The 20,298-nt window shown below is 51.9% G+C and overlaps 1 protein-coding gene across 2 annotated transcripts in view; it reads right to left on the reverse strand.

Moving 5' to 3' along the window:
- Positions 1-1,890: 1,890 nt before the first annotated feature.
- The window catches only part of PHF12 (PHD finger protein 12), a 50,731-nt gene continuing 32,323 nt past the window's right edge, over positions 1,891-20,298 (reverse strand). The window contains exons 4-15 of one of the 2 annotated variants that reach the window (XM_058163949.1): positions 19,891-20,284; positions 18,947-19,067; positions 17,272-17,404; positions 17,022-17,186; positions 15,306-15,470; positions 12,867-13,626; positions 9,143-9,262; positions 7,101-7,247; positions 5,693-5,791; positions 5,328-5,410; positions 4,975-5,113; positions 1,891-3,230 (exon numbers count right to left, since the gene is read on the reverse strand). In XM_058163949.1, coding sequence (XP_058019932.1) covers positions 2,875-3,230; positions 4,975-5,113; positions 5,328-5,410; positions 5,693-5,791; positions 7,101-7,247; positions 9,143-9,262; positions 12,867-13,626; positions 15,306-15,470; positions 17,022-17,186; positions 17,272-17,404; positions 18,947-19,067; positions 19,891-20,284 — 2,682 coding nt within the window. In that variant the 3' untranslated portion in view covers positions 1,891-2,874. The remainder of the gene's footprint in view (positions 3,231-4,974; positions 5,114-5,327; positions 5,411-5,692; positions 5,792-7,100; positions 7,248-9,142; positions 9,263-12,866; positions 13,627-15,305; positions 15,471-17,021; positions 17,187-17,271; positions 17,405-18,946; positions 19,068-19,890; positions 20,285-20,298) is intronic. The other variant, XM_058163950.1, reaches the window with a different exon arrangement.

Consider the following 20,298-nt stretch of genomic DNA (forward strand, 5'->3'; position numbering starts at 1 on the left):
GTGGAAGTGAGGTTGCCGCCACATGTGAGGTGCGTGCCGTTTCCACGGCCCGGTTGCAAACCCCTCACAGCCCAGTTTTGGGAACCCCATGTCTAGATTACAGATGTTTTACTTGATTTGACACAGCCAGGAAGTCTGAATAGTCTCCATGACTGGTTCCATTAACACACACACAGGCAAGCACAAATGTTCATCTCTATTTGCATCATCCTTTTTCATTCCCTTCTTCTTGTTGTTAGTTGCGAAGTTGTGTCCGACCCATCGCGACCGCATGGACAACGTTCCTCCAGGCCTTCCTGTCCTCCACCATCCTCTGGAGTCCATTTAAACTCATGCCGACTGCTTCGGTGACTCCATCCAGCCACCACGCACCACTTTCCACAGCAAAAACAGACACAAAGCGTACCTTGGCATCCTTTTTATCTCTATCACATCTGGCAGGTTGGTTGTGTTCCCGTCTTTGAAAAAAATGTCCTAATCCCCAGTGTATTAGTGTATTAGTATATTAGTGACCGGTTCCTCTAAGTTTGGACTGGCATCTCTTGGCTAAAGGTCGTTCCAAGAGTTGGAAATGGGCAGTCTAGAGAAAGGAAGAGCCGGGGTGTGGGGTGGGGGACATGATAGCAGGGTTCCAATATTTGAGGGGCTGCCACAAAGAGGAGAGAGGGTTTTTTACCTCTTCTCCAAAGCCCCAGAAGGCAAGACAACAAACAATGGATGCAAACTAACTAAGGAGAGAAGCAATTTGGGATTAAGGAGGAACTTCCTAACAGGGAGGACAATTAACTAGTGCAGTCAAACTCGATTTCATGGAGGGTTGCATCAGGGTTGTATTTGACCTGGGGAGGGGTGCGTGGCCAGCTTGATGTCACTCTTCTCAAAGGGGCCTGTGGTAGCCCGAGGGCTCTGCCAGTGAAAACGGGCTCCCGACCGCCGTTTTCGGCTGCAACGGCCTCCTGCAACCCTCTGCCAGTGAAAACGCAGCTCAGGAGGGCCCTCCCGAGCTCTGTTTTTGCTGGCAGAGGCACCATGGTCCAGGCCTTTGTTGTTTCCAGGGTGGCCCTGTGGGCCAGACCGAAGCATCCTTTGGCCTGGGTCCGGTTCCCGGCCCTTTTGAGTTTGACACTCCTGAACTAGTGGAACAGCTTGCCTTCAGAAGTTGTGGGCGTCACAGGTCAACCCTGAACTACAAATATTCTACTAATTCAAATTCTGGGAGATCCTTGGTGCTCTCTGAGCTTGGTGGTTTTCTTGCAGACGTTTCATGACCAAACTAGGTAACGTCATCCGGGCAGGGAAGAGATTCATCTGCTCACCAGCCAGTTTGTTAGCAGGTTTTGGTGGCCCAGCGTTGTGTCTCCCAGAGAAACACCGATATATCTAACCCCACCAAAGTACCAGTATGGAGCAGTGCAGGACTTGACTTGGGTGATGGATCAGAATTGGTGCCATGAGGCTGAGGGACTCTAGGTCTGGAGAAACAGATGCGGGCCCTCCTGAAGTTGCCCCTTCAGAACCAAGATCTTCTGACCCGGCAACTTCTTGGGAAGAGGCTCACTCTCAGGAATCCTGGGCGTAAGAAAGGAACGTGTACATGCCCTTAAGGGAACCTCCATCATGGTGTCCCATCTTCAGTGGTCAGTAAGGGTCACGTGGAAGCGTCCAGCCCTCTTGCTGGACAGACAGCTGCCTCCCCTCCAGATCTGGGCGCTAAGAATGCCAGGGGGTGGATGGTGACGGAGCCAGGGCTGAGCCGGGGGAGGGGTGTTCAGGAGTGATCCCATCTGACGGGTGGGGTGGGGGGTGGGAGTGATTCGTGGCCCCTTGATGGGGAGTCTCGACAGACAGGCAGACACCAGCGAGTGCCGTATTTTGTAGTTTTATATACAGAATACAGGAAAAAAGTTTCCGTAAAGCCTAAAACATAGCAATTACTTCTGTACATTAGAACTCAGCTGCTGAGAGAACAGGATGGGGGGGGTGGGTTTGGAAGGTGGGGGTGGAGGAGAGGGGGAAAGTATTGGAACAGAAGGGTGAAAAACAGGATTACGACAAAAAACGCTTTGCTACAATTAAGACAACCGGAGGCAACGTCATACCACATGTACCACTGTACACAGCTTTAAAAAACACTGAAAAAATGCCATCAGTTGATGTATTTACACAGAGCCCAAAATACTTCTCGTCATCGGAAAATGGGAGTTTGGGGGTGGGGGGGGGGTAAGGATGCCAGGAGGGGAGACCTGGGCTCTCCCTGCCCAGCCCAGCCCCAGAAGGGCTGGGAAGGGGGGGCAGGAGGGGTAGAGGCACAGGATGTGGGCATGGGGAGGTGGGGGGGGAACCAACCTGCATGGGGAGAGCGCATCTTTACATTAAATAAAACAATGATAGTTGTATAGATTTTGCTGTATGAAAACTGTATTTCTCTCTTTTTTTTTTTTCAATATAAAAACTATTGTCACTGGCACAAAATAGAACAAGTTTTTGATTATTTTACAACGGCGAGGGAGCGCTGGCCATGGGGTTACGACCCCCGGCCGCCCCCCTCCACCCAGCATAGCCTCCGCGCGTGGCAGTTTCCTTTTTCCTTTTTTTTTTCTTTTTTTTTCTTTTGTCTTTTAAATGAAATGTATAGTACAAATATATGTGCAAATGCCCCTAAAACTTGAGCAAACCATAAAAAATAAAAATTAAAATTAAAAGTTCTTCATTTCATGCAAAGGGCATCCAAAGTCTGCAGCCCCCACGTAGGAAGAAAAAGAAAAAGAAATGCGGACAGACGTGGTCGGGGTCGTGTCGAACAAACAGGCGTCTCTGATCCAGGGGGGGAGATGGGAGGGGCTTCTCCCCCCCCCACCCCTCCCCGGCTCCTTCCTATGGCACTGAATTGGACCGGAGCACGGGAGCCTGGTGGCCCCTGGGGGACAGCTTTGCCTCCAAGTCCGTCTCTTGGGCTAAGGCCGAGGGGTCCACCTTGGGCGGTTTGGTTGCAAACTCCGTGACGCTGAAGACGAACTGCAGGCAGCCCAGCTTGATGTAGCTGCCGTGGTGCAGGAGGGCCGTCCCCTCCCAGCCTGCCCCACTGCCCCCGATCAGGCTGGAGCTGCTGGCTCTGCAGCTGCATGGCGGCTGGGGCTGACCCTGGGCCTGGGCACGCATCGCGGCGGTCTCTTCGCTGGGTGGCGGCGGCGGCGGCTCTTCCTCTGGCGGCTTCCGGTTCTTGTGGCGCTCTGCAGGGAGAAGAGGCAGAGGATGGAGGCCGAGGGGGCAGAGGCTGGGGCCCCAGGCTCTCCCACTCGGGCCCCCCCCCACCGTTTAACTGCAGGGAGTCTTCGACTTATGACCGCAAGGGAGCGCATCATCAGTTGGTGGTAAGATGGACAGCAAATACATTTTACAAATAATAAAATAAAAATTAAAACAAAATAAAGTAAAGCAAAAATAACATAAAAATTAAAATTAAAAAATTAAAATAACAAAATAAAAAACAAGGTAAATAAAACACAAAATTAAAATAAAATAAAAAACAACGCAAAATAATACAATAAACACTGCCATTGATAAGCAAGACATTTGAGTGAATCAGACCCCATTTGACAAGATTTTTGCCACAGTTAAGCAAATCACTGCAGTTGTTAAGTGAATCTGTCATTAAGTGATGAAGTTAGCTGTTAAGTGAATAATGAGGAGGAGGAGGAGGAGGAAGAAGAGAATTCTGGGAAATGGTTTGAGAAAGCAGATGTCCTACCACCAACACCAAGGAGGGAGGCAGGGGAGGGTCAGCACTGAGACCATGGGATGGGTTTTCCCCAGGACTTGCGGGGGTCAGGGAGGGAGGGTCAGGGAGACCCACTTCTCTGGGTCTTGGGATAATGGCGGCACCTCAGTCATAAATCTCCAAAGACTGGGCAGGCTGTGTTTATAGAATAGGAAGAGGAAAAGAGGAGAGCAGAGGAGAATAGAAGAGAATTAATAGAATAGACTAAGGAATGAAATGAAATGAACAGAATAGAATAGTAGTAGTAATAGTAGTGGGATGGGATGGGATGGAACGGAACGGAACAGAACAGGAGCAGGATGGGATAGGATAGGATAGGATAGAACAGGAGCTGGAAGGGACCTTGGAGGTCTTCTAGCCCAGCCCCCTGCTCAAGCAGGAGACCCTATCCCAGCTCAGATAAGTGACGGAAATCTGGGCCACACAGCTCTTGTTTTAGGTTAAAGAGCGTTGAGGGTGCTGAGAACTCAAACGACTGATACCGTGGGATGGTGTGGCGTATAAATTCGATCGACTGATCACTTTGGCCACACAAAAAAACCAAGAACACAGGAGGAGCCCAGGAGCTGCTAAGGTCTTCTGCCCACACCTGTCCTTGTGTAAGTGCAGCTGCCAGCTCACAAAGAGGAGGAGGAAGGTTTTAGGCACAGGCACTCCTCCACTTACAACCACTCGTTGAGCGACTGTTCGAAGTTACAACGGCACGGGAAAAAGGGACTCAGGTACGTTTTTCTCCACGCTTACAAGCGCTGCAGCATCCCTGCGGTCAAAATTCGGACACTTTGGCAACTGACTCATATTTATGACGGTCGAAGCATCCCGGGGTCACGTGATCCCCTTTTGTGATCTTCCGCCAAGCAAAATCGATGGGGAAGCCAGATTCACTTAACGACCGTGTGACGAACTTAACGCCTGCAGTGATTCACTTAACAACCGTGGCCGGGAAGGCCGTCAAATGTGGGCAAAACTCACTTACGACGCTGGCTTGCTTAGCAACAGAAACGTCGGGCTCAGCTGTGGTCGTAAGTCGGGGGCTACCTGGAACTCAGGGCAGCAAACATCCCTGATCCTCCCTCCCTCTCCTCAGCTGTGGTCATAAGTCAAGGGTTAGGGTTAGCACCAGACAGGGAGAAGTCGGAGGATTCTAGGGTAGCACTTTGGGCAAAGGTACGTGTGTGTGTGTGTGTGTAACTTACTGATCACGCTCTGCACTTTGGCAACCATGCTGCTGGGCGGGATGAAGGCCGCCTTCTCCGAGAAGTCACACGAGTACAGGACATTGTCCACCGTAGTGCCGTGCTCGCTGTAGTTGAGCAGTTCGTAATGTTTGGTGTTCTGGGGAAGAAAGCCCATTGTACCAAACGGCCGAGGATGCCGGGGTGGAGGGGTGTGTGGTTGGGGGGGGGGGGCAAGAGGGGAAAAAACAAACAAACCCAGAGGAGGGGGTCTCGTCATCCTCCTTCCAGATACTTTTCCCCCGCCTGCCCACCGCAAAAGCAGAAAGCGTGTGCGCCCACGTGGGGCCCGCTGCCCTCCTTCCGGCTCTCACCTCATCGTAGAAAATGCAGGCGTGTTTGCCCGAGATGTAGTTGCAGTGACCGTAGTTTGTAAGGCACACGTCCATGTCTGCTCCTGCCAAACAAAGGAGGAGGGGGAGGGGGTCAGAACCACAGTCCAGGGGGGCTCCTACTACCAAAGGCCTCAGGGAGGGGAGCCGGGTTCAGCCTCGAGTCCCTCCCTCTTGCGTTTCTTGTACGTGAATTGTGTCTTAACCGCTACCCGGAGGGTGACTTTCCCAGCGATGGGGGGCCGAGGAATGCCGGCCGAGGGGCAGCGAGAGCTGAGGGGCTCCTTGCCTGCCTCTTCCCCCCCCCCCCCCACGCCTGCCGGCCATGCAGAGAAACCAGCCCTTGCCTGTCCCGATGTAGAGGGTCCTGTAGCACATGTTCACAGCGCTGCCCGAGCCAAGGAGTGGGTAGAAGACCGCCCGGGCCTGCACCTCCTTCCTCTGTCCTGCAAAGGCAGAAAGATGCCCTGGGTGCCAAGCGCCTCCCGTGCCAGGCACAGGACACTCCGTTCCAAATGCCGCTGGGAAGAATTAGGGTGGGCTCCACTCTCCCACAAGCCCCCAGCCCAGGAAAATGATGGGCCCTTTCTTAACTTTCCCACTCCTTTCTGCCAACGGAGCGCCCCAGGGCCAGCGTCTGCTGGAAGGAGTGGGCCCTTGCTTGTCTAGACCAGGGCCTCCCCAACCTCCGGGGTTTTGGCCCCTGGGCCGCGTGAGTAGACGGCTGGTGTGGACGCATGTGGGCCACACGCACAGCCCCACTTGTGCGAGCATTACAAGCGTTGTGGGCGCTTGGGGCTCCACTCGCACAGGCACTCATGGCCCCACTTGTGCAAGCAAAGGGTGTTTGTGCACACACACGTGCGTGGCTACCCCTCCCACAAAAACATCCCCTCTTTTCCCACTCCCCTCCGGGCCGCCAACCCAGAAAGGTTGGGGAACTCTGATCTAGACCCCTCGAGCTTAAGGGTGCCAACGTTCAAAGGCGATGCTAGAACGATCAGAAAGCAGGGGGGGCATCCGAGAGGTCTCTTGTCCTCCGAGGAGGGCAGAAGAGCAGTGCCCGGGGCCCAGATTGGAGTGGGGTCTCCCCTCTGCCGTGTGGACAGACTGGCACCTTTCGATGAAGGTTTAATTCAGATTACAGGGGCTCCTTGGCCCTCAGCTGCTTTGAAACTCCTCAAATTTGGCACTCAACGAGTTTTGACAGGAAAATCTTGTCCCGTTACTCGTCTTTTGTTTGGTACTTAATGCGCAAACTAGAATATGTCGGTGTCAGATGCCTGACTATGTTATTCTCAATGGGAAAAATCGGTTTGGTACTTGTTTTTGGTACTCATCGTGCCTCCCGGAACCAATTAAGGATGAGTACTGAGGTACCACTTGGTATTTACTCTGAGTAGCGGTGGGCACCTAGCAGACTGTGGAGTTGGCACTTTGATGGGGGGGGGGAAGAGAGAGAGAGAGGGAGAGAAAGGAAGGAAGGAAGGAAGGAAGGAAGGAAGGAAGGAGGAGGGGGAAAGAAGGAAGGAGGTGGAACGGGAGAGGAAAAGGAAGGAAAAACAGAGGGAGGGAAGGAAGGAAGGAAGGAAGAACACACCAAGGAAAGCCAGAAAGACTGGGGAGAGGGTAGAAACTGGGCACATGGGAGAGGATGCCAAGCCCCCAACTTCTTTTTTTAAGTCGATTCCCCCCCCCCCCGGCTGGAGCAGCAATCCTCACAGGAAAAGCCAAGATTATGACCGCACGGACTACCTTCGGCAGGGTTGCTGGCAGAACTGGGCGGGGGGCTTCCCACGCTGTCGGCCGCGGGCTGGGCTTTGGAGGCGAAGAGCTGGTGTATCCTCTGCAAGGCCAGGAACTTGATCAGTTTCTCATCCAGCATCCCAATCTCGATCTCTGCTAACGGAAAGGCAAAGAGGGTGGGGAGGGGAGGGAAGGGGTCCATCAGCTGAGCGCCTGGATGGGGCCCAGGAGCCACCCAAGGGCCTCCAAAGCGACCGTGAGCAACTACGAGGCGTCTCTCAAGAAAGTTTATTTATTTATTTATTTATTTATTTATTGTTCAAATTTTTATACCGCCTTTTTCCGAAGACTCAGGGCGGTGTACAGCATAGATAAAACAAATGTACAAAAGAATTAAAATACAATATATATTTAAAAATCTAATTCCATGAGCTGAATATTTAAAATAAGTAGATAAAATTATAAAATAAAATAGCCCCGCTAAAAAACCCTCAATTAAAATTTATCATTAGGCCAGCCCTGCTTGATGAAAAAAAGTCTTAAGCTCGCGCTTAAAGGTCCGGAGATCAGGGAGTAAGCGTAGCCCCACAGGTAGTTCATTCCACAGGGCAGGAGCCCCCACAGAGAACCCTCTTCCCCTGGGGGCCGCCAGCCGACATTGTTTGGCCGACGGCACCCTAAGGAGGCCCTCCCTGTGAGAGCGCACAAGTCGATGGGAGGCTACTGGTGGCAGCAGGCGGTCCCGTAAATATCCCGGTTGCTGGTTGTCCAGCCCAAAAGGACAGCGCGTCCACCCTTGGAAGAAATCCAGATGTGGGCAGGCTGGCTCTTTGATCACACAACTGGGTGTGAGAATAGGTTTGTTTCCTTTGCCAGCCTTCAACCTGTTTCTGTGTTGTGTGTGTGTGTGTGTGTGTATGTGCAGTGCCCACTGCAAGTCCCAAGGGTGCTTTTCCCAAGAGGCAAGTGGACTTTCTGGTTTTTCTTTGAAGACGTTTCGCTTCTCCTACCAGAAGCTTCTTTAACTCTGACTGGATGGTGGAGGAGGGAAGGCTTTATACTCCTTGTAGACAGCTGGTAATTTGCATCCTTTTAGAGGGCGGTTACCTGGAGGTTTACCTGTGTCCTCAGGGTCACCTGAGTGGTGCAGATGGGTGTGGAGCCTTCTTGGAACTGCCAAAAGGACCTGTGCTGTAGATTGGATATTGATGTCGTATCCCTCCCCCTCTGTTGAGAGAGGGCTGTTCAATGTGGACGCAGATGGCCTCTTGGACCCCTCTTGCAAACCAGCGGTGGTCTCTGTCCAAAAGATGGGCTTTGTTGTCTTCAAAAGAGGGGCCTTTGTCTTTTAAAGGCAGATGGAAGTGCTGAATCAATTCCTGATGTGCTTGTTCTCCTATGTTGCGCCATGCGTTGATGAAGGGGTTGTTTTGCTTTCCCCAATATACAGATCTGCACATGGCTCACTGCATTGTACTGTGTAGCCTCAATGACTCGCTAAAAGAATAATAATGCTAATACTACTACTATAAGGCAGGGGTCTCCAACCTTGGTCCCTTTAAGACTTGTGGACTTCAACTCCCAGAGTCCCTCAGCCAGCAAAGCTGGCTGAGGAACTCTGGGAGTTGAAGTCCACAAGTCTTAAAGGGACCAAGGTTGGAGACCCCTGCTATAAGGGGCGTGCATAAGAGCACAAAAGTGCCTACCATTCCTGTCCTATTGTTTCCTTTCATAATATATACGCTTATATGTTGTATAGTTGTTTCACGCTTATGCTTATATATACTGTTGTGACAAAGTAAAATAAAAAGAATGCAAATGACCAGCTGTCTGTAAGGAGTAGAAATCCTTCCCTTCCCCACCATCCAGGCAGAGCTGAAGAAGCGAAACGCCTTCAAAGGAAAACCAGAAAGTCCAGTTGCCTCTTGGAAAAAACGCCCCTTTGGGACAACCGTGGCCTGGGTGATGGAGAATCTCCACAGACATTCTGCCCGGTGCAAGAACCGCATCCGCCTGGCCAGCTGCAAAGCACTTTGGCCAAGGAGCCTCACCTCCGCTGCCGTCTATTAATGCCTTCACGGGTCCTGCAACGTCCACTGCGGCCGAAGAATTGGAAGGGAGCGAGGAAGGGGTCGCTAAAGCAGGAAGGGGGCGTGGGCTGACCTTTCCATCTGGAGACAAGAGGAAAGCAAAGAGTTAGGTCAGGATCTCATTACATCTCCCAGATCTGGGCAGACGGCTAAATCTGTTTATCTTACTTAACAGAATCACAGAGTTGGAAGGGACCTGATAGGTCATCTAGTCCAACCCCCCAGCCCAAGCAGGAGACCCTGCACCATTTCTGACCGAGGGCAATCCAGTCTCATCTTGAAAGCTTCCAGGGATGAAGTTCCCACAACTTCTGAAGGGAAGCCGTTCCATTGGTTAATTGTTCTCACTTGTTATTTATATTTTTATAACCAAGCTAGGACAATGAAATAGCAATAGCACTGAGACTTATATACTGCTTCCCAGTGCTTTCCAGCCCTCTCTAAGCGGTTTACAGAGCCAGCCTCTTGCCCCCAAACAATCTGGGTCCTCATTTTACCAATCTCGGAAGGACGGAAGGCTGAGTCAACACTGAGCCTGGTGAGATTTGAACTGCCAAATTGCAGGCAGCTGGCAGTCAGCAGAAGTAACCTATTTATTTTTTATTTTATTTATTTTATTTATTAAATTTTTATACCGCCCTTCTCCCGAAGGACTCAGGGCGGTGTACAGCCAAAGATAAAACACGAAATATATACAATTAAAACATTTAAAACCTAGCAAATTACAAAAAGGCTGATAATTAAAAATTTAGTTTTAAAATTTTAGAAATATTAATAACACCCCAAATTAAAATTTAACACTATTATGCCAGTCCCGCTTGAATAAATAGATGTGTTTTTAGCTCACGACGGAAGGTCCGAAGATCAGGCACTTGAAGTAGGCCAGGGGGAAGTTCGTTCCAGAGCGTCGGTGCCCCCACAGAGAAGGCCCTTCCCCTGGGGGCCACCAGCCGACACTGGCGGAGGGCACCCTGAGGAGACCCTCTCTGTGGGAGCTTACGGGTTGGTGGGAGGCATAAGGTAACAGCAGGCGGTCTCGTAAGTACCCGGGTCCTAAGCCACCTGCAGTGCTGCACTCTAACCACTGCGCCACCTGGGCTCAAAAAACCTAATAAACCCTCGGAAATGGCTAGAATTACAGGTAGTCCTTGACTTATGACCTCAACACCAAATTTCTGTTGCTAAGTGAGACATTTAAGTGAGTCACACCTCATTTTATGACCTTTCTTGTCACGGTTGTTAAGTGAATCTCTGCAGTTGCTCAGTTAGTGACACGGTTGTGCAGCGGAGCTGGCTTCCCCACTCACTCTGCTTGTCAGAAGGTCGCAAATGGTTAGAAGACCCTTTTTTTCATTACCGTTGTAACTTTGAACGGTTGCTAAACAAACAGTTGTACAGCCTCTGGTGGCTCAACAGACTAAGCAGTCTATTATTAACACAGCTGCTTGCAATTACTGCAGGTTCAAGTCCCACCAGGCCCAAGGTTGACTCAGCCTTCCATCCTTTATCAGGTAGGTAAAATGAGGACCCAGATTGTTGGGGGGGCAATAAAAGTTGACTTTGTATATAATACACAAATGGATGAAGACTATTTCTTGACATAGTGTAAGCCGCCCTGAGTCTTCGGAGAAGGGCGGGATATAAATGCAAAAAAAAATAAAAAATCTGAAGAACGGTTGCAGGAACTGGGTATGTCTAGTTTAATGCAAAGAAGGACTCGGGGGGAACCTGATAGCAGCATTCCAGTATTTGAGGGGCTGCCCCAAAGAAGACGGGGAGTTCAATTTATTTTCCAAAGCACCTGAAGGCAGGACAAGAAGCAACAGATGGAAACCCATCAAGGAGAGATGCAACCTGGAAAGAAGGAGGAATTTTCTGACAGAACAAATAACCACTGGAACGGCTTGCCACCAGAAACTGTGCATGCTCCAACACGGGAAGTTTTTAAGAAGGGACAGGACAGCCACTTGTCTGAAATGGTCGAGGGTCTCCTGTTTGAGCAGGGGGTTGGATTAGAAGACCTCCAAGGTCCCTTCAAACTGTTATTCTGTTAAGGCTAAAGTAGGGGCCTTTGTGGCTCAACAGACTAATGCAGTCTGTTATTAACAGCAGCTGCTTGCAATTACTGCAGGCTCGAGTCCCACCAGGCCCAAGGTTGACTCAGCCTTCCATCCTTTATAAGGGAGGTAAAATGAGGACCCAGATTGTTGGGGGGCAATAAGTTGACTTTGTATATACTATACAAATGGATGAAGACTATTGCTTGACACAGTGTAAGCCGCCCTGAGTCTTCGGAGAAGGGAGGGATATAAATGCAAAAAAATAAAAATAAATTCTGGTTGGGAAAAAAATTCTTCCTCCTTCTGGCTTTTCGTCCAAAATTTAGCTTCTGGGTTTATCTGTATACTCTTAAACAAGTTCGTGGTGCTGCTGAAGCTCTTTATTTGACATTTGAGTTGACCAATTACGGGAACCTCCCTTCGGTCCCTTCGGATACAAATACTACTACAGTGGGTACCTCGGTAGCCAACGGTTATTTGTTCCGGATGACGCAACGAATACTAAAACCGACAGGTACTGAGCAAACCAGGTGACCCGCTATTTCGGCCGGAAGAAGTAGCGAGTCACAAGGCAGCCGAAGCCAGCAAGTTCTTCCTCGTGCATTGACTACCGGGGGGGGGGGGGGGAGATGAGCGCCGGGACAGGGTTTCTCTTCCAAAACACATCCAATCCTGATGAGTTTTGAAACAGTTTGAGTGCCGAGGTATTATGAGTGTAATAAATAAGTAAATAATTAATTAATATCCCATGAAGATAGACCAGGGAAGAGACCTTAGGTGGAGGTCGAGGGATGTATCCCTCAGGCATCAAAGCCCAGGGCGGGCTCGAGCCACAACACATGGAGAAGAGCTCTGGACTTCGGCAGCCTGTGGCCACTTTGTGCCATACCCAGGTGTGGCTGAAACTGCGGAGGCCATCATCACCAGGCGCAGCCCGTACTGTTTCCTTGGCATCACCCAGATGCCCGCAGCAAACCTGACCCCATTTGTTTTATTGGAAAGAGATAACAGAATCAGAGAGTTGGAAGGGACCTTGGAGGTCTTCTAGTCCAACCCCCCGCTCAAGCGGGAGAGACCCTCTATCAGGGGTGGAACTTTTAAGACTGGTGGACTTCAAGTCCCAGAATTCCCCAGCCAGCATGAGAGTTGAAGTCCACCGGTTTTAAAGTGCCAAGGTTGGAACACCTCTAATGTAGAGTCTTCCGCTTCAGCAGCGGGTTGGACTAGAACAGGGGTCTCCAAACTTGGTCCCTTTAAGACTTGTGGACTTCAACTCCCAGAGTCCCTCAGCCAGCAAAGCTGGGAGTTGAAGTCCACAAGTCTTAAAGGGACCAAGGTTGATGACCCCTGGACTAGAAGACCTCCAAGGTCTCCTGCCCTACAACATTCCAGACAAATGGCTGTCCAGTCTCTTATTTATTTATTTATTTATTTACATTTATATCCTGCCCTTCTCTGAAGACTCAGGGTGGCTTACAGTGTGTAAGGCAATAAAAAAAAAACTCTTAAAAGAGTTTAAAAAAACCTTGCCTTTGGAAACAGAGAGGTTTTTATTCAGGATTTCTAGCAAGATGGGGGGGGGGAGGCAAAAGCCCAGAGCTCCCCCCAGTCACCTCTGTACTCACCTGGAGGTGGGGCTGACGAACAAAAACCATGGGCGGGGGCTACGGCAGAGCCTCCCTCCCCTACAGCCGCTGGGTGAGGAGTGAGTGCCCATGTGGAGGAGACAGGAGAGTCCGCTGCGCCCAGATCTGTAGCTAGCAGAGGCCCGATCGGCGCCTGAGTGTTCTTCGGTGGCCACGCCGTGGCAGCTTCCAGGCTGAAGCAAGAACTGGGGAGGGAGGCCAGCAGGGTGGTGACGGGCACGGCAACCTTGTGGGGGCACGAGACGGGTCCCGCGGCGTTCTCCGTTTTCACGATGGCGCCAGCCACGTGGTTGAGGAGCCCGCAAGCCGCCGGAGGAGTGGTGGGTCTTGGCCAGGGCTGCTGCCGGTGAGACAAGGACCCGCCCTGCCCACTCAGCCTGGGCGAGGCGGGCATGGAGGCCTCGCCGTAGAAGCTGGGGCCGTTGATCTTCACCTCTGCGACGCCGCCAAGGCCGTTCGACGTCCCGCAGGGGGAAGGTTTCTTGGGCCGGTCTGCGGAGGAAGGGTAGGGGGTCTCGTCCTGCAAGGAGTTCTGAGAGATGAGCCCCGAGGTGCAACTGGGAGGGGGCGCGTTGGGCTTGTCCGTCGCCTGGTACGGACTGGCGAGGGAGCCGTCGGCCGCCAGCACCGGCTTGATGTCCCCTTTCTCCACCTGCTCCGAGTCCCAGGAAAAAGGGGCCTGCTTGGCCGATAAGTGTTTGAGGATGCTGCACTGCAGGGCCACGATGCTACACAGCCACTGAAACAGAAAGGACGGCCACAGGTCAGAGGTCAGGATCGACGGTCAGCTCTGCCCAGCCTTGCTGACCCAGTTCGGCCCGGCCGTTTGTAGCGCTGACGGGGCTTGTCTGGATGTTGCAAACAGGCCAGAGACAGCTGTAGAGCGCCACGGGGCGGTACACAGGCAGTCCTCTACTTACGACCACAACTGAGCCCAGTGTTTCCATCACTAAGCGAGGCGGTGAATTTTGCCCCCTTTTTTGTGACTTTTCTCGCCGCCGTTGTGGTGAATCCCTGCAGCTGCAGTTAGTAATGGGGTTGTTAAGTGAACCCGGTTTCCTGACTGACTTTACTTGTCCGAAGGCCACAAAAGGGGGAATCACGTCAGCCCGGGATGCTGCGACCGTCGTAAATAGGGGCCAGCGGCCGAGCGTCTGAGTTTTGATCACGTGACCACAGGGATGCTGCACGGGCCGTGCTGACAAACGGTCCTAAGTCACCTTTTGTAGGGCCGTTGTAACTTCGAACGGTCACTAAATGAATCATCACGTGTCTAAGCGCTGTTGCTATAGTCCAGGAACTCTGCGTCCCTCTGCCGCCAGAAACAGCCGAGGGAGGTGTCTGGATTCAAGTGGGAGTTCCTTCCTGGCAGAGAGCTCTCACCCTCTTCCCAAAGCAGGTGTCGCTAAACGAGGAGCCCTGCTGGCATCTGCCAAATGGCCATGAAACCGGAAGGCGCTTCTCTCCTACCGGCGCCCCTGGTGGTCAGAGCGGCCACAAACCGTCTCTGAATGTGGCGTTTCCTCCTCCGGAAAGTTTTTGCACCAAGCAAAAAGCTATTTTGATTCACCGGCCCTTTGAAATCTGTTCTAAAGTGCCAGCCCTTCGTTTCTTATTACAACCGTTCATTCAGTGACCGTCCAAAGTTACAACAGCAGTGAAAAAGGTGAAATTGGACTACCTGTATCCACAGAAAAACTCACAAAACAGCCACCACAATTACTTCTTTGGGGTTTTGGGAAGAGATATTTTCTCCCTCTGTCTCTTTCTCTCTCCCTCTATTTTTCCTCCCTCCCTCCCTCCCTCCCTCCCTCTCTTTCTCTTTCTCTTTCTCTCTCTCTGTCTCTCTCTCTCTCTCTCTCTCACACACACACACACAAAATTGGTCACTTGATGAAAAACCCCAGACAACTGGCCACTGGCATGTACTTATGACAGTCCCAGGGTTACGTGATCCCCTTTTGTGACCAAAGTCAAGAGGGAAGCCATTTAACAACCGTGTGACTAATTTAACAATGGCAGGGGTTCGCTTAACAGCCGTGTCAAGAAACGTCGTAAAATGGAACAAAGCTCCCATAACCACTGTCTTGCTTAGCAGTGGAAAGGCTGGGCTCGTTGAGGACTACCTACGTTCCAAATCCACTCCGTGCAGCCCCTCAAAACCGACTAAGGAAACTCGGTGGGGCAGAGGTGATGATAGGGGTCGACCTCCCAATCGAACCTCCGTTGAGGGAAGGAGACGGGCTAAGTGGCCCCACTGATTTTCTGAGAGTGCTGGGAGGGCTCAGCTTGCTCTGCTGCCCCAGCTCTGAGACCCAGACCGGGGGGGGGGGGGCATTTGATGCAGCAACCCATCCCCTGCCCGATCTGCACCTCCCCCCCCATCTCCAACAAGACGTGGCTTGCCAGCCGTTTTACCTCTTGCTGTTCTGACTGGGCGGCTAAGTGCTGGGAGGGGCTGCCAGGGGGCTTCTGCAAAGACTCCTCGGAAAAGCCGTTGCAAATCAGCTCCCCGTCCCGGATGGCCGCAGGCGCCATTAATGCTGGTGGGATCCGATACTGGGACTTGATGGCCTCCGGGACCTGCGGGGCAAAGAGAAGCGGAGAAGAGAAGTTGGCACAGCCATCGGAGGACGCCCTTCCGAGCGGCCAGGCTGCCATCTCTTGGCAGAACCAGGGCACTGCAAGTCAGCCTGCAAGGATTGCTGGGGACACCCAATGCCGGGTGCCTTGATGGCAGCCTGCCATAAAACGTGGGGGGAGGGGAGGAGGGGGGATGATAGAAAACAGAAACCAACCCAAGAGCCCTCCGGGTACCTCAAAGAGCTGCCAGACCTCAGAGCGGTTACCAAAACATGAGGGTGGGCTCTCTTGCTTGCTTGTGTTCTTGAAGAGGTTTCATGGTCCATCTAAGGTCCATTATGATCCATCTAGCTCAGCGCGTGCTGGCCAGTTGATTTTCAGGCCTTCTGGGCCCACCAGAAGTAGGGAAACAGGCTGTTTCCTGCCTCCGGAGGGCCTGGGGGTGGGGGGTGGGGAAGGCCCGTTTTTTTATTTTTATTTTTATTTGCATTTATATCCCGCCCTTCTCCGAAGACTCAGGGCGGCTTGCACTGTGTCAAGCAATAGTCTTCATCCATTTGTATAGTATATACAAAGTCAACTTTTATTGCCCCCAACAATCTGGGTCCTCATTTTACCTACCTTATAAAGGATGGAAGGCTGAGTCAACCTTGGGCCTGGTGGGACTTGAACCTGCAGTAATTGCAGGCAGCTGCTGTTAATAACAGACTGCATTAGTCTGTTGAGCCACCAGAGGCCCAGGGGGTGGGGAAGGCCTGTTTTTTGCTCTTCCCAGGCTCCAGAGCCTCTCTAGGAGCCTGGGGAGGTTGAAAACGGCCTCCCCCTCCCCCCCCCCCGCGAGGCCCTCTGGAGGCTGGCAATGGCCCATGCGTGGGGAGCAGGGCTCATAGAATTATGGGTGTGGGCCTACACCCACACGACCCCCCACTTTTGGCATGCGACGGCAAAAAGATCAGCCATCACTGATCTGGGTAATATCGTTGGTGCTAGCAAAGAGTGGGGTTTGTTGCCAGTTTATATCCTGGTAGAGCTTGCCCAGTCAGTCTTGGTGGTCTTAAGAGATTCTTTGGCTGGGCTCTTTGCTGTTGGCTTCTTCGGCTGTTTCTTGATTGGGGTATTCCAATCCAGTACTAGCACCGGTGATGTTACCTACTTTGGGTCATGAAATGTCTGCAAGAATACAAGCCAGCTCGGAGAGCTCATGTCAAACCCTGAGGTACAAATATTCTCCTTTATTGTTACCAAAACGACTAATTTGTTAGAAAGATGACCAGGGAGGAGGGCTTGAAACAAGAGGGAAAGGAATAGAATAAAAGAGTTGGAAGGGACCTTCAGGGCCTTCTAGTCCAACCCCCCTGCTCAGACAGATTTCGGATAAAGGGCTGTCCAGTCTCTTCTTAACCTGGCTTACGTGGGAATCTTCAGATCTGGCTTTCCTCTGCCGCAATCAATTAGCTTTGGTAAAAGTATACTTTTTGCTGCAAATGGGAGTCGAGGGTCTTTCTTCCCTAAAGGTCCAAGCTGAGACAAGCCTGACACGGGGTTTCCTACCTTCAGACCCTTCCTCTTCCCCGACTGGACCACTCGGCGGTTGGGTGGGTGCTTCTTGTGGATCCGGTTCAAGAAATCCACCTTCACCGCGTGCTGCGAGATGGTGTCCTGGAAGCGGTCGAACACCTGACACCGGTTGCTCAGCGTCATGTTCTTCTGGTTCAGCTGAAAGAGATGGAGCGGCCTAAGGGAAACCGGCCAGCCGTTGCTCCCCCGCAGCCCCCAACCACGAGGCGAGACCCTGGCTTACCACCACGTGCTCAATGTGATTAGGGCACATCCACCTGCCCAGCGGCATGGCCGTCAGGGGGGGCTCCAGGCAGTCCATGTGAAAGAGGAGAGGGCAGTAGTCACACTGGATCAGAGGGGCCACTCGGCAACTCCTGAAAAAGAATACCGGGAACCCTTACTCCATGGGGAATACGGAAGAGGGAGATACCCTCTTACGCTTGGCCGTTTCCTGTTGTCATTCACACTTTCCCACCCTGTGACCTCCTGCTCATTTGGGAGACAGGGGCCAACGGGAACTGGACCCCGCAGAAAGCTCCCCTTGTAACATGAGAAGTAACTTCACTTGTGACCTGCAAACCCAACCGCAGGGAAGCAGAAAGAGAGGAATTCCACCAGAGGATTCAGAAGGACAGAATAGGAGAGGACCTCGGAGGTCTTCTAGTCCAACCCCCTCCTCAAGCAGGAGACCTTAAACCAGAGGTTCCCAATCTTTTTCGCCCGCGGCTCCCCCGGAAATCCGACCTGCAACTGCGCATGCGCACCAGACGCGCCCGCGGCTCCCCCGGAAATCCGACCTGCAACTGCGCATGCGCACCAGACGCCCCAGAAATGGCGCATCAGCGCCGGACCCAGCGGGCGCAGATATTCCGCGGCGCCCCCATGACGATAGCGCGGCTCCCTGGGGAGCCGCGGCTCACAGTTTGGGAATCACTGCCTTAAACCTTTCCAGACAAATGGCTGTCCAGTCTCTTCTTAAAAACATTCAGTGATGGAGCACCCGCAACTTCTGGAGGGAAGCTCTTCCTCTGCCCAGTTTTGAATGTTATATCACTTGCTGATCTGAACATCATTCTCATTCCCTCTTCCTTCAGAACAGCAGAATTGGAAGGGACCTTGAAGGTCATCTAGTCTCATCCGCTGTTCAAGCAGGAGACCATAAACCTTTCCAGACAAATGGCTGTCCAGTCTCTTCTTAAAAACCTCCCGTGATGGAACACCCACAACTTCCCAATAAAGGAGAATATTTATGTCTCAGGCTTGAAATGAGGGGTCCTTGGTGCTCTATTTATTTTATTTATTTATTTGATCATATTTATATACCGCCCTATCTCCCGAAGGACTCAGGGCGGTTTACAGGCACTTAAAAAACACATAAATACAATATAAAAAACAATTAAAAAACTTATTCTAAAAGCCCAATAATTAAAATATAGGAATAAAACCCAATTTAAAACCATGAATCTAAAATCAAACTCTATGAGTTTGGCTGTTTCCTTGCAGGTGTTCCATTACTCAAACTAGCTAACATCACGAGTACCAGGATCGATGGTGCTACCTAGTTTAGGAAATGAAACATCTGCAAGAAAACAACCGTGTTCAGAGAGCAACAAGGACCCACAACTCCTGGGGGAAAGCCATCCCACTGATTGATTGTTCTCCCTGCCAGGAAATTCCTCCTTAGTTCCAGGTGGTTCTTTCCTAAAGGACATGACGAGGCCAGGCCAGTGAGGAGGGAATCTTAAGCTCAGGTGAAGGCAGGGCATTGCTTGGGATGGGAAGGAGGGTTAAGGGCATTGGAAAGAGGGTGTGTGGGTGTATGTGCGTGGGTGCTGCTGCTGAGCTCCTGAAATGGAGAACACCTCCTGTTCCCAGGTGCAGATATAAGACCACCCCAGCCCAAGCCCAGCCGATACCTGCTGCAGGTGAAGCAGACTTTCACCGGCAGGGGAACCAGGCCATTGTGGTCCAGCTCATGCTGTGCTTTCTTGACATTCTTCCCGGAGGTTTCTTCCTTTCTTCTTCGCTTACTGGTACCTGGCAGGGCAGAACAGGAAGTAGAATGGGACAGAACAGGAAGAGAGTCACTCTGGGGGTGGGATGGATGGTCTCTAAATTTGATACACCACAAATGCGTGCACACACACACAGAGGGAGAGAGAGAGAGAGAGAGAGAGAGAGAGAGAGAGAGAGAGAGAGAGAGAGAGAGAGAGAGAGAGAGGATAGATGACAGGTGATAGATCTCTAAATGTGATGCACACAAGCACAGAGAAATGAATAGATGATAGGTATGAAGGTTGATGATATATATGGCTCTTTAAATTTGATACACACAGGGAGGAGATATAGAGATAGATCCCTAAATTTGATACACACAAGCACAGACCCAGATAGATAGATGGATGATAGGGAGGGAGGGAGGCAGACAGACCGGCATAGACTGGGGGACAGGTAGACGGATGTATGATAAGTGGATTGATACAGATCTTGATAGACATATAGATGACAGATGATAGACAGACTGACAGACAAGGCCAGGCAGATACTGGGGACCCGAAAGGGGAAATCTGGGCAAGCTCACCCTCAAGTGCAGGGGTGGGCAACGATGGCCCCCTTTATCACCTGTGGACTTCAACTCCCAGAATTCCTGAGCCAGCAGGAAGTCCGCAGCTCGTAAAGGGGGCCATCATTGCCCAACCCTGCTCAAGAAGACGACGGCCTTGCTTGGCTCAACCACTGGACCCATGTTCCTGGTCTGGGCAATGCCGGAAGCCAAGCAGTAGCCCCCCAGGACGTTCCTCCGGCCCTCTGCCCGGCCCCTTGCAAGGAGCCGCTACAAGCGGTGCTGCTGCTCCCTCACCTGGCAGGGCCGTAGTGCAGGTGAGCTCATTGGGCAGCTGGAACTGGGTGGGGTTCCTTTCCATGGCGGCCGCGATGAGCAGCTCGAAGGGCCGCTTCAGGTGAGGCTGCCCACCCTCGGCTTCCGCCCCGGGGGCCGAGTCATCGTCCACGTCAATTATGTCCTCGTCCATGTCGTTCTGCTCCGAGTTGGGGGTGTCTGTGCTGGTGTTGGAGGTCGGGGTGCCGGGCCGGCTCGCTCTGCGCTCCAAGAGCCGGGCGTGGGGAAGGGTCCGGAGGCTCCCACTGCCCGCCCGGTCCAAGTAGTCGGCATCGCTGGTGGGAGACGAGGTTCTCTTGCCGGATTTGTCAACCAAGCCGTTCATGTGACCGAGTTCCTTCTTCTGCTCTCTCTTCTGCAAGGCACAAA

Source organism: Ahaetulla prasina, chromosome 1, assembly GCF_028640845.1.
Source record: "Ahaetulla prasina isolate Xishuangbanna chromosome 1, ASM2864084v1, whole genome shotgun sequence".
NCBI classification, from domain to species: domain Eukaryota; kingdom Metazoa; phylum Chordata; class Lepidosauria; order Squamata; family Colubridae; genus Ahaetulla; species Ahaetulla prasina.